General features: G+C 55.8%; 1 protein-coding gene across 1 annotated transcript in view; it reads right to left on the bottom strand.

Annotated features, from left to right (window-relative positions):
• Positions 1 to 12903, bottom strand: part of DOCK2 (dedicator of cytokinesis 2) — a 400138-nt gene that overhangs the window by 33054 nt on the left and 354181 nt on the right. The window contains exons 33-34 of the mRNA XM_004611557.2: positions 9350 to 9498; positions 2999 to 3084 (exon numbers count right to left, since the gene is read on the bottom strand). Coding sequence (XP_004611614.2) covers positions 2999 to 3084; positions 9350 to 9498 — 235 coding nt within the window. The remainder of the gene's footprint in view (positions 1 to 2998; positions 3085 to 9349; positions 9499 to 12903) is intronic.

Raw genomic sequence — 12903 nt, 5'->3', positions numbered from 1 at the left:
CTCAGAGGCCCGGGAGGAAGAATGTGCTGGAAGCCGGGGCAGGAGGTGGAGTGGGGTTGAAAATATTCCCAATCCAGCTCAGCTGAGCCACTGTTAGATACATGGCTTACTTAACGAAACGACCATCAATATCCCAAATTAAATCTAGGGCCCCTGGATTCATCAACGCACTTCCCTCCTTCATACACTTGCTGATAGTGTACCACAGAATTGAAATTTTTCACGACTACTGGAATTTAAAAAATAAATATATTCTTAGGTATTCACACTGGGAGTGAGGCAGCACAGTTTTTTTTTTTTGGACTATTTTCACATGATGTTTCAAAATTAAATAAATTCACATATCCTATCACCCAATAATTCAACTTCAGGGAATCTCATATGGAAAAATTCCCAGAACTATGCAAGGATATGCTTAAAAGACTTACAAGCAGTATCAGACTGTGAGTTAGTTGGGATAACCTTACATGTTCATGATGATAATAAAATGGTATTCAAGTACTATTCACAAATGTAATTCAATAACACACAAAGCGCAAGAGAGATCAATACTCCTTGACATGAAAAGCTCCACAAAATAAACAGTTCCATGACAAAGTGAGACCTTACAAGCAATATTTGTTCTCTGTTAAACCAACTCGACACAGCTTACCAGGTTTCAGGCATCAAACAGCTTAAAAATCTGAACGCGTTTAATCTCCCATCACAGCTTAATGAGATGGGATGTTTGCAGATGCAGAAACCACGGCCCAGAGAGGTCTAGTAACTTGTACAAGGTCACCCAGTCCCAAGAGTCTGGCCCCAGCATCTCTGCTTCCCATCACCAAGTTGGGGGTGGAGGGGCCAGGCTGCACCCTGCTTCTGGGGTGGCAATGTGGCAAATGTGCTACAGAAGGTCGGGAAGGATAGACACTAATCCCTACTGGTGACTACAACATATGAGAGTTGGGGGGAGGGGGGAGCAGGGCAGGGGAGAACAATGCTCCATTTTTTTCCTATTTAAATACGCAAAAATGATGAGAATAATTCACATTTGTTGTCATATTAGTATTTAAAGTTCTCAAAGCAAAAATGAAAAATCCTTAACCATCTATTTATTTCTAGACCTGGTGTGAGGCATTCGGGGAGGCAGGGGGCTAGAAAGAAATATAGAAAAGTTAAAAACAAAAACAAAAACAAAAACAAAATACAGCATGCCCACCCTTAGGTGGCCCTCAGGCCTCTAGGGAAAGATTGATTAAAGTTCTGATGAAGGACTACATTTTTCTTAATTATTTATTTCGCAGCGGATGCTGTACACATCATTCTTCTTCAGAAACCGGCAGAGCAATTCTGTTAAGTAAATAAACCAGTTCATCATGCAGGTGAGGAAATGGAGAGATGGGGGGCGGGTTCCTGTCCCTGGGGTGTGAGCTGTGACCTTGAGGACCAGCGAGTGCTGACATTGCCCCCGGCACCCAATATTCCTGGGCTCCCGGCTGGCTTCTGGAAACCATGCCACTGCGCCCAGCATCCCATAGGGTCCCCTGAGCACCACCAGGAGTAATTCCTGAGTGCAGAGCCAGGAGTAACCCCTGTGCATTGCCGGGTATGACCCAAAAAGAAAAAACAAAAAGTTCTAAGAAAGGAAAATCTAAATATTAAACTGAAGAGGGGCCATGGACAGATGTGCTGGCAGTGTCCAGTGTGGCCGGTGGAGGGGCCTCTGGGTCATGACGTTTTCATTTTTTTTTTAAATAAAACTCAGAGATGGAACACATTTATTTTCCTTTTTATGGTCATTTAAATTTTATTAAGACATACATTTTCAAATTTGTATTGAGGTGCTAAGGTTTATAATACTGCTAGTGATGTTCATTAGCATGCGTTATATAAACACACCAGTCATAGCCTCCATCAAGGTCCTTTCCCAGTTGAACTTCCCCATAAATGCAGTTCTAAGGACCAAATTCTCTGGTTCTGTTGCCTTTGGCCATTACTTGCACCCTTATACATTTTTTTTTTACCCCCAATTTGCAGATAAGGAGACTGAGGCTTAGAAATCTTAAACCTGGTGTTGGGCCTCCTCAGGTTGGGCTTATTTGATTTTGTAAAAAATCATTCATATCTCTGTCTCTGGAGAAAAATAATGAGCTGTCTTTAATTTCCTCAAGGTCTAAGGACTCGTTTGAGAGTGCTCGGGAAGGGTTTGACAGCGCCACTGGCCCCCTGAGGACTGCCACAGAGGGCCTTCCGCCGACCGCACGGGACACTGCCCCTCTTCAGTTCAATCAATATTTAGATTTTTCCTTTCTTATAACTTTAAGAAAAACATTGACTCAGACAAAATGTCAACTTTGCCCCAGGACAATCAGCCTGGAGTCAGGGGCTGAGGGTGGGCGTCTGCTGGCCCCGGGAAGTGACAGGCGTTGAGGGGTGCTCTCGGGGACAGGACGAGGACGGGGGCTGCCGGGATTCCATGCACAAAGAGCCACGGAACTGCACGGTTCAGAGGGACCCTACCCAATCCGAACGAAGGCCCCCAAACAAAGGTGTCCACAGCGCCCACCAGGACTGCCCCGCAGGGCCCAAGACAAGAGACAAGAGGTGTGTCCAGGCCCATACTGTCCTGGCCCAGGTTCCTGGAAACAGACACTTCTCTGAGCACGAGGCCCCCTGCCCCGCCCCCAGGGAGTCCAGGGGACTAACAGGGACAGGGAGGGAGCCCTGAGCTGCCCTGAGCGTCTCTCTCCGAGGGAACACAGAGAAAGGGGCCCGGGGCAAGAATGCTCCTGGCGGAGACCAACGGGAGCCCACCACCCCATGGTCCAGACGCCTTCCCCCAACTCAGCATCATTTCTTTTATTTGGCCCAGCCCCTCGGTAGCGAAGGAACAAGAGATCAGAGAGCGGATTTTCTCCCAGTGCCCGTGACCCTCCCAGCAGCTGTTCAGAAAGGACAGTGTCCCCCGGGGCCCCGGCCTGCCGCCCGTCCTTCCCGCGAGGGGCACTGAGCTTACATGGACTCCAGCAGCTGCATGTACTGCTCGTCCCCGCGGCCCCCTTCCACCTCGTGGTCCAGCTTGAGGATGATTTCGTTTTCAAACTGGAGAAGTTGGAGAGGAAAAAAAAAAAATCAATGTTAACGCACGAGACGGCTCGGTGTCGAAATGAGTCGATTTATTCTTTTAACCAAAGCTTTCAGCAGCGCTCATCAAGGGTCCCGATCCAATCCTAGGAACTGAAACATGCAAAACAGAACCGTATGTCTTGACTTTCCAGATGTTTCCAGAGAGTGGAAAGAAATAAGAGACAGCAACTGCTACGGAGAGGGGGAGGGGAACTGGGGAGACTTCCCCCACCCATGCTACTCAAGCTTGTTCTTAAAATTGATAATCAACACTTGCATGATGATGAAGCAGGAGGGAGCAATCCGGTCAGGAGTCCTGGATGTGCAAAGGCCATGAGGGCTCTGACGGCCCTGCCCTCTGCGGGGTGTGGTAAAACAAGGAGAGAAAGCAAGTTCCCGGCGGAGAGGGAGAGCCTCAGAGGGAGGGCGACGGGAAGGCAGGGCATCTTGACGGAGGTCGACCTGCTGGGGTCTAGGCCTGTCCTGCTGCACAGGAGATAGATGTGCCCTTAGCCGATGCATTACGGGTGGACATGGTGTTCTCCAAAGCTGGGGCTCAGGGCTGACTGCAGATGTCTCCCGTGCTAGGCACAGGAAAAAATGCTCCACATCGCTAATCATCAGGGAGATGCAAATCAGAACAACAATGAGATATCATCTCACACCGCAGAGACTGGCCCACATCCAAAAGAACACTAGCAACCAGTGCTGGTGTGGGTGTGGGGGAAAAGGGACGCCCTTTCACTGTGGGTGGGGATGCCCACTGGTTCAGCCTTTTAGGAAAACAAAATGGCCAGTCCTTCAAAAACTAGAAATTGAGCTTCCATATGACACCACAATACCACTTCTGGGAATATATCCCGAGGGTGCAAAAAAGCACAGTAGAAATGACATCTGCACCTATCTGTTCATTGCAGCCCTGTTCACAATAGCCAGAATCTGGAAACAATCCGAGTTCCTCGAGAACAGATGACTGGTTAAAGAAACTTTGGTACATCTACGCAATGGAATACTATGCAGCTGTTAGGAGAGGTGAAGTCATGAAATTTGCTTATAAGTGGATGGTCATGGAGGGTATCATGCTAAGTGAAATGAGCCAGAAAGAGAGGGACAGACATACAATGACTTGTACTCATTTGTGGAATATAAAATAACATGAGACTGACACCCAAGGATAGTCGACATAAGGGCCAGGAAGATTGCCCCATAGTTGGAAGCCTGCCTCATGAGCTAGGGGAGAAGGCAGCTGGAGTAGAGAAGGGATCACTAAGACAATGATGGTTGGAGGGATTGTTTGGGATGGGAGATGTGTGCTGAAAGTAGACAAAGGACCAGACGTATTAGCCTGTCAGTATCTGTATTGCAAACCATAATGCCCAAAAGTAGAGAGAGAGAGTATGGGGGAAACTGTCTGCCATAGAGGCAGGGGGAGGGTGGGAAGGGGGGGTATACTGGGGACATTGGTGGTGGAGAATGTGCACTGGTGGAGGGATGGGTGTTTGATCACTGTGTGACTGAAACTCAAACATGAAAGCTTGTAACTGTATCTCACGGTGATTCAATAAAAATAAAATTTTTTTTTAAAAAAGAGAAGTCTCGGGGCTGGAGCAATAGCACAGCGGGGAGGGCGTTTGCCTTGCACACGGCCGACCTGGGTTCGATTCCCGGCATCCCATATGGTCCCCCGAGCACCGCCGGGAGTAATTCCTGAGTGCATGAGCCAGGAGTCATCCCTGTGCATCGCCGGGTGTGACCCAACCCCCCCCCCCCGCAAAAAAAAAAAATAAAATAAAAAAAAGAATTCTCCCATGCCAAGCCTGGGTCCCGGGAGTGGGCGCTGTGGTCAGGCCGCCTGGCCTCTGTTTCTCACCACCTTGGGAAAGCTGGTGAGTCCTGCTCACCCCGGGCTCCAGAGGTGCGTCAGGGTTGGCAAATTGTTTCCTTTATAGCAGGAAATGTTTCAGCCACTCGGGAAGGGGGAGGGGGACCCCAGAAGACTGTTACTTACAAAACCAGGGCCGGGGGCAGACCTGGTCAGAGTCTGTGGGTCCCCCTTGATCGGGACTCGGCGGGTGGAGGCCTCGGGGAGAGTCTAGCCAGCGGGCACCCGGGAAGTGCGGGAGGTCGTGTCCGCGCAGGCCTCGCAAGCCTTCCGGGGGCTGCGTCTGCTGTTGTTCCTGCCGGGGGATATTGCTGAGGAGCCCCTGAGGTGGGGGGGGGGGGAAGGAGCATTTGTTTCTCCTCTGAGTGGCTCGACAGGAACTGTTGCGCAATTCCTCGGGACGTGAACCTGCCTCTAGAGCGCAGTGCGGGTGCGGTAAATAAGCACTTGTCTAGGGTCCCGCAGAGCCCGCGGGGAGGAAAATTACAGGGTGCCAGGCCGTGTGCAAAGCCGCCTGACACCCGCCACGCCTGAGCCCTCGGGGTGCTAGAGACGGAAAGTCTCAGAGCAGCACAGCCGGGGCAGAGTCTGGGCTGGACGCGGCGCTTGGCTCTGACCGGAGACGCCTGAGCCCGCCGGGATCCGCTTCATCCCGGCCCTCGATACCCCCTGCATACAACTGAGGCTGGGTGAGGTACCCCCTTGCATGGAATGAGGTTGAAGGCAGCACCCGCTTTGGAGGGGAGCAGGGAGGGAGGAGGGGGACAGGCGGGTGGGAGGGCTGAGCCGGGCACGTGGCGCCTGGTCCGGAGGAACAGTGGCTGGCGGTTCTCCCCAAGCTGCCGGCGGCCTGATCGTCCCCACGAGCGCCGTGGTCTCGCCCAGGATTTAAAAGTGTGGGAGGGGACGGAGAGCATGGTCCCCGTTGTGCAAACGAGGAAACTGAGTCAAAGCACCAACCTCTGCTTGGGTTTCAGGGGAGAGGAGACCAAGGGCCTCAATACATTCCTCACATCGTGTGCACGAGGAGGGGAGGGCTCAGCCCGACGATGACAATATGCAGAACTGAGCACGTGATCGCTGCCTCAGAGGTCCCCCCACTACCTAGTACCTACGGAAGTACCCTACAGAAACGGGGGTTCAAAAAATCATTACTCATGCTCCGGACCCGAAACCGGGCCAGCAACACCGGAGATCCAGACGGAGGAGGTACAGCCGGTACACCTTCTCCAGATGGAGCCCTGGCGACACTGAGCAGCAACTAACACGGCTCCGGGTTGCGGGACTGGAACACATTCAGTTTCTAAAAACTGAAAACATACAATCATTTAATGGAAAACCAGTTATCAAATGCTTCCTTAGTAGGGCTGTCTTTCTTGGGGGGAAACTCCAACAACAATAATGAGTTTTGTTTTGCAATATGGAACGTAATCAAGGTAAAGAGAAAATGAAGTGAAATTCATCAGTTATACAGATGGGGGTGGGGGACGGGGGCGGGGGGTATGCTGGGGATTTTGGTGGTGGAATATGGGTACTGGTGAAGGGATGGTGTTTGAATATTGTATAACTGAGACATAAACCTGAAAACTTTGTAACTTTCCACATGGTGATAAAATAAAAATTAAAGAAAAAACCAAAAAAAACAAACAAAACATCATTACTCAGCACCTCTAGAAATGCATCTTCCTTAAGAGAACACTCAGGAAGGGGCCCTCAATGCCCCCGAGGTTACGGCTGCCCCCCATGCCCCCCCACTGGCTCCAGCACCCCTAGGGCATGGCATTACCCCCCACTCTGGGAAAGGCCGGCCTGGCCCTCCCAGGCCTATGCCTCTTGGACCCACATTTCCGGGAGGGGTCGCCCTAATGAGGCCTCGTCCACACCTGCCCGGCGGGTGCCAGTTGGGAACGTCTATGGGTCACGTGTGCGGAAGTCAGCCGCCACAGGAGTCCGCAGAGTTGGGGGGTGAGGGGGGCGGTCCTAGGGGCCGAGCCGTGCCCTAGTGCTTCTCTGCTGTGTTGCTGCCTCTGGACGCCTTAAACGCGCTGGTGGCTTTCCTGTCCTAGCCCACCCCGACCCTCTCAGGAGGAGCAGCCCGGCCTGATCATGCTTTCTAGGGGCCAAGAGCCCTTCCTCCAGCTGAATGTGCCAACAGGGCTGCAGGAGGGGCCGAGGGGTCACGCCGGTGGGGCAGGGCTGGGCAGAGGGAGCTTGTGGGGGGGGGGGACGGTAAGGAGTGGCCTCTCGGGAGCGGGAAGGCCTAGGAGCACCGACACAGCTCCCCGAGCCGCTGCCTGCGGCGGGGGGGGAGGGGGAAGCTCCGGCAGGATGTATAATGCCAACTTCATAGGTAAACCGAGGCTGAGAGCGGTTAACGGGTTAACGCGTGTGTTGCCTGAGAAGGAGCAGCTCTGCCGGCCTCCGCCGCGGTGTCCAGGAGTCAGCAGGTGCTCGGGACGCGCCTGCGGGACTGCTCTGCTCTGCTCCACCTTCTGCAATCGGCCACGCGACCGCCAGCTTCCTCCGCGCCGAGATCCTGTCTCGGGGGAACCCGCCAAGTGGCTATATCCATCCACTAGGCAGCCCGATGGCCCTGTCTCTCGTGACAAGGAAGCGAGGAAGAGAAGCACGGGGGACGCTGCTTTCAAGGACGGCCTCTCTGGGGTGGGGCCCCTGGGCTGACCCTGGGAAACAGGGGGGCCACGGGATGGGGGAGCCCCCTCGGGCCAGAAACCACGACGGCAAACCTGGGAAGGGGCGAGGCTGCCAAACCCACCTGGGCACTGAGTGTCCCCCTCTGCTGTCTCCAGGAGGTCTCCTACGCCGGGGGGCGCCCTCCTCTGGAGGAGCACTGAGAGCGAGCATGAAGCCCTTCATTTCAGGGGGCGGGAGTGGTACACTTCCCCAACCTGCAGGCTCTGTGCCCCTCTTAAAGGGCAGTGAATGGCAAAGTGCTGACCAGCGTCCAGCCCGAGGCTCCGCCTTCCCCAGCCCCCCCGGGGCCAGAGAAACCCTCTGACAATTTCTTTCCAGGCCCCACGCCGAGGGGACAGCTGGCCACGGGCTTTCTGGGATTAGACAAGCCCCCTGCAGCCCCACAGCCCCCTCTCTTTGGGGGCGACCAGCCTCTGGTTCCTCTAGACAGATGCTTTCTGGAGCAGCTGGCAGAAAGGAGGCTGGGAGGTAAACGGGTCTGTTCTCTGTGCATCCCTCGAGCCTTGGCTCAGGGCGCTCGGAGGGGGTGGCGCCCGTGGGCTCCCGCGGGATTTAACCTGGGAACCCTGCTCCAGACGACGCCTTTCCTTCTGTCACTTGGCAACAGGATTGCGATGGCACAGGAGGAGGGGCGGGGGCAGGGCGGGGGGGGGGGGGCACAGCCTCCAGTGCGCCAAGAATGTTCACCCAGAGCCCTGGGCGGGGGTGGCGGGGATGAGAGGAAAGCCGAAGGTAACGGCTCAGAGTTTCCACTGAAGGCCCGGCCAGGAGGGTCCCGGAGGGCTGGGCAGTCGGGGCCGCACTGGGTGAGGGCTCATCGAGCAGGAAGAGGGAACGTTCCCAGCGGCTTTTAAGGAAAGGCAGTTTGCAATCAACTTCCCTCTCGTTGATTACAAACTGAAGTCCTCTCCTAACGCTTTTGGAAAATGAGATTCAACAACATGAGAATTAAAAAGGGAGACACTTGAATAGTGATTTCAGTCAATCATTTCACTTAACATTGGCTGGCATAGGTTTTTTTTTTTTTTTCTTTTCCCCCTTCCTCATCACCATTTTGATGAAGGGACAAAATAACGTGACTTGAGGACCTGCTAGCCGTGCCTATTTCAGGACAAGTCTTCGGTGGCTGGAGATGGTATCGGAAAAGGGCTGCGGGGGAGGGGAGGCTGCAGGAGACCCCGGGGCAAGATCTGGGGGACTCCCGAAGCGCCCTGGAGAGAGCAGCCTTCCTCAGCTGGATGCGGTGCCAGACCCCTGATCGGGACGTCCTGTGGGAAGGATTCTGGGTCCCGGTCAGGGCGTCCCTCCACGGGCCTCATCCACCGAGTGAGAGCAGCATCTCTGTGAGCACACTTGGCCGGAGCCCCAGAGGATTTATATGAGTTGCTCCCCCCACACCCCTGCTGGGGAAAACCTCGGACCCCCAGCCGACCACGGTCCCTGCCCTGGTGAAGGGAAAATGCATTTGAGCTTTGGCCCCGGCAGGCGCACACGACATGCTCCCGCCCAGAGCCCACTGGCCAGCTCCTTAGGACACGGAAGAGTCCCCTCCTCCGACTGTTCCAGGCAGATGGAACTCTGCAGGGGGGCCCGGGCAGGGGTCTCCAGACTCATTATCATCGTCGTCGTCAGGGTTGTTCTTACCTTTTTGAAGTCCCCACTGCGCTGATACTCGCACAGCATCATGTCGAAGAAGATGGGGATGGTCGCCTTCCGGAGCTCGGCCTCGGGCACCAGCGTCATCTCCAGGATGGGGCCCACCATGCCCGGGATAAAGCAGACCTTGTTCTGGCCTGGAGGACAAGGAGCAGGGGCATGTGAAAGCGCCGTCACGAGGCCCAGGCCCTCCCCAGACCACGCCAGAGCGAAAGAGCCCGGGAGAGGGAGGCCGGGGGCTGGGAAAACCCTCGTCCTGCTCCAAAGGACCAGTCGGCACCTATCAACTCCTGCCGGGGTCACACGGCTGGTTCCGCCACGACGGCCAGCGACCTGGGCTGGGGAGGCCTCCGTGCCCCAGGCCTGCCAAGTGCCCGGCCACCTCTGCAAGCAGGGTCTGCTGGGGGGTGTGAGCCACAGCGCCTCGGGGGGCGTTGGTGATCAAGGCCAGAGCACCACTGACCACGCTCCTGAGACTTGGGTAGATCAGCTCCGGCCAGCGACGTGTCCCAGATGGGAACAGTCCACAGGGCTGCGTGTGTCTGCTCGGAGAGGGTGGTGCTGGGCCAGAGTGAAAGCAGCAGCACGGCGCACTCAAATCAACACTAGTCTCTCTCTCTCTCCCCCCTCTCTCCTCTCTCTCTCTTTCTCCTCTCTCCCCCCCCTCTCCTCTCTCTCTCCTCTCTCTCTCCCCCTCTCTCTCCCCCTCTCTCTCCTCTCTCTCTCCTCTCTCACTCTCTCTCTCCTCTCTCTCTCTCCCCCCTCTCTCTCCTCTCTCTCTTTCTCCTCTCTCTCTCCCCCCTCTCTCCCCCTCTCTCTCCTCTCTCTCTCTTTCTCCTCTCTCTCTCCCCCCTCTCTCCCCCTCTCTCTCCTCTCTCTCTCTTTCTCCTCTCTCTCCCACCTCTCTCCTCTCTCTCTCTCCCCCCTCTCTCTCCTCTCTCTCTCCTCTCTCTCTCCCCCTCTCTCTCCCCCCTCTCTCTCTCCTCTCTCTCTCCCCCCTCTCTCTCCTCTCTCTCTCCCCCCTCTCTCTCCTCTCTCTCTTTCTCCTCTCTCTCTCCCCCCCCTCTCTCTCCTCTCTCTCTCCCCCCTCTCTCTCCTCTCTCTCTTTCTCCTCTCTCTCTCCCCCCTCTCCTCTCTCTCTCCCCCCTCTCTCTCCTCTCTCTCTTTCTCCTCTCTCTCTCCCCCCTCTCCTCTCTCTCTCCCCCCTCTCTCTCCTCTCTCTCTTTCTCCTCTCTCTCTCCCCCCTCTCTCTCTCCTCTCTCTCTCCCCCTCTCTCCTCTCTCTCTCTCTTTCTCCTCTCTCTCCCCCTCTCTCTCTCCTCTCTCTCTCACTCTCTCCTCTCTACCTCTCTCTCTTCCCCCCTCTCTCCTCTCTCTCTCTCGCTCTCTCTCCTCTCTCTCCCCCTCTGTCTCTCCTCTGTCTCTCCTCTCTCTCTCTCCTCTCTCTCTCCTCTCTCCTCACTCTCCTCTCTCTCTCCTCTCTTTCCCCTCTCTCTCTCCTCTCTCTCCTCTCTCTCTCTCCTCTCTCTCTCACCCCCCCTCTCTCTGACTCATTTCGAGGCCTTTCTGCACGCCCTGCTTCCCCTCAGCGTTCCAGCCACAGAGGCCCGATCTCCATCTTCCCGACTCTCCTTGCCTCCCGCCCGAGTCAGTGCTCACATTCTCACACTCTCCTCTGCTGATAACATTGAGCCCTGCCTGTGCCCTTCCAGCACACGGGCAGGCGGCGGGGGGGGGGCACCCTGGGCAGATGCGCTGAGGAGTGGCCGCTCCTCATGCAGGGGGCCAGACCCCTGCACCGCTGGACGCCCGGCTCCCGGCGAGAAGCCCAGAGCAGACACGAGGCCTGTGCTCCCCTCTGTGCCTGCCCGGCCCGCCCGCCGCGCACTTAGGGGCTGGCTGGGGAGTGCGAGTGAGACTCACGCACTCTGCCATCTGCACACGCGTGTGACCCCACTGCGATGTCGATCCCCACCTTCCATGACAAGTGCAGCGAGAAGACGCACCTGTGCGTACCCGGCACACAGCCTGCGTGAGGCTCAGACCAAGCCCGAGTGCAGCCACGACAGGCGGCAGAAGTCAGCAGACTCAGCTGGACTCAGGCCCGGCCAGGGAGCTCAGACAGTCTCAGTTTCCCAGCAGTGGAACCATGTGCACCCAGCCAGCCCTGCCCGCCTGGGAGAGCTCCTTGGGCTCAGCCAGTGGGCTCCATCGATCCGTTCTCACAAAGCCCAGAGGCTGCTTTTTGTTAACCCTAAAACAATGAGAAGCCTATGCGATCATGAAACCGAATATTGTTATTAACATAACTGATATTGTTACTGGAAATGATTGTTTAACTGTTGCCTGAGCTGGAGCGATAGCACAGCGGTTGGGTGTTCGCCCTTCACGCGGCCGACCCGTGTTCGATTCCCCCTGCCTCTCTCGGAGGGCCCGGCAAGCTACCGAGAGTACCGAGCCCCCGAGGCAGAGCCTGGCAAGCTACCCGTGCGTATTGGATCCGCCAAAAACAGTCACAATAAGTCTCTCAATGAAAGACGTTCCTGGTGCCCGCTCGAGCAAATCGATGAGTGAGCAACGGGATGACAGTGACAGTGACAGTAACTGTTGCCTGACCACTGTTACTTTAGACACTTTCCAAAATACCTGTGTTTGGAAACTAAGTAAGATTTCTCTGAAACAATAAGGCATGTACTGCTTATGTAATCAAACCCTGTATCAGCTGCTTGCACTTGAAGGTCGGGTCGCTATCAAGAGGCCACTCCGGGGGTGAGAGAGTTGACCCCAGTCTACTGGAATAAAACTCCTTCTGCTTCTGCCTTATCGAGTTCGTGTCTCTGTCCGTCTCACCGCCTGGGAACCCAGAGTCCCGGGCTTAACACCTGGAAGCCGGGTTCCCGGGCACAGTGGCCCAGTGGTTAAAGGGCCTGGCCCCGAGAGCCTGACTGCATGGGCTAGTCAGGGACTCTCCTTTCGACCCGCTGGGCAAAGCTACCGAGCTCACGGCCCCCGGGAGCAACTCTGCAGCCTGGGCACATGCTGGCATCGCTCTCCCCGGGTCGTCAGAAGGGAGCGGCTGTGTGCGGGGTGCCAGGACAGGCCGCACCCCGTGAGCTATTGTGGTGCTTGGTCCAAAAGAACCACGGGAGGCAGGTTTGCTGAAGAGGGGGTGGTCGCAAGCCCCAGCAGCCTCCACAAAGCCCTCCAGCCCCCCCCCCCCCCCCACGAGGAGGCTGAGTGTGGCCCCGGAGGACCCCAGAACAACTCTGCACCCTCGAGCCTAGCACTGGAACCCCAGCCCAGTTGGTGGCCCAGCATTGTGTGTGTGTGTGTGTGTGTGTGTGTGTGGGGGACCCTCCCCCCAGAAACACACATCAGATACGCACATCTGAGCTGTCCCCACCTCTTCCTCCTCACGACCTCTAGAGCCCCTCACCCTCGCACCACCAGGTGGTCTTCACGGGGCCAGAGAAAGGGCAGAGACTCAAGAGGTCTGGCCCTGAGCAGTCACAGTTGTTCCCACCCGACCCTTCGGAAAGCCGT

Source organism: Sorex araneus, chromosome 2, assembly GCF_027595985.1.
Source record: "Sorex araneus isolate mSorAra2 chromosome 2, mSorAra2.pri, whole genome shotgun sequence".
NCBI classification, from domain to species: Eukaryota; Metazoa; Chordata; class Mammalia; order Eulipotyphla; family Soricidae; genus Sorex; species Sorex araneus.
This window is presented reverse-complemented; position numbering and strand designations above follow the sequence as displayed.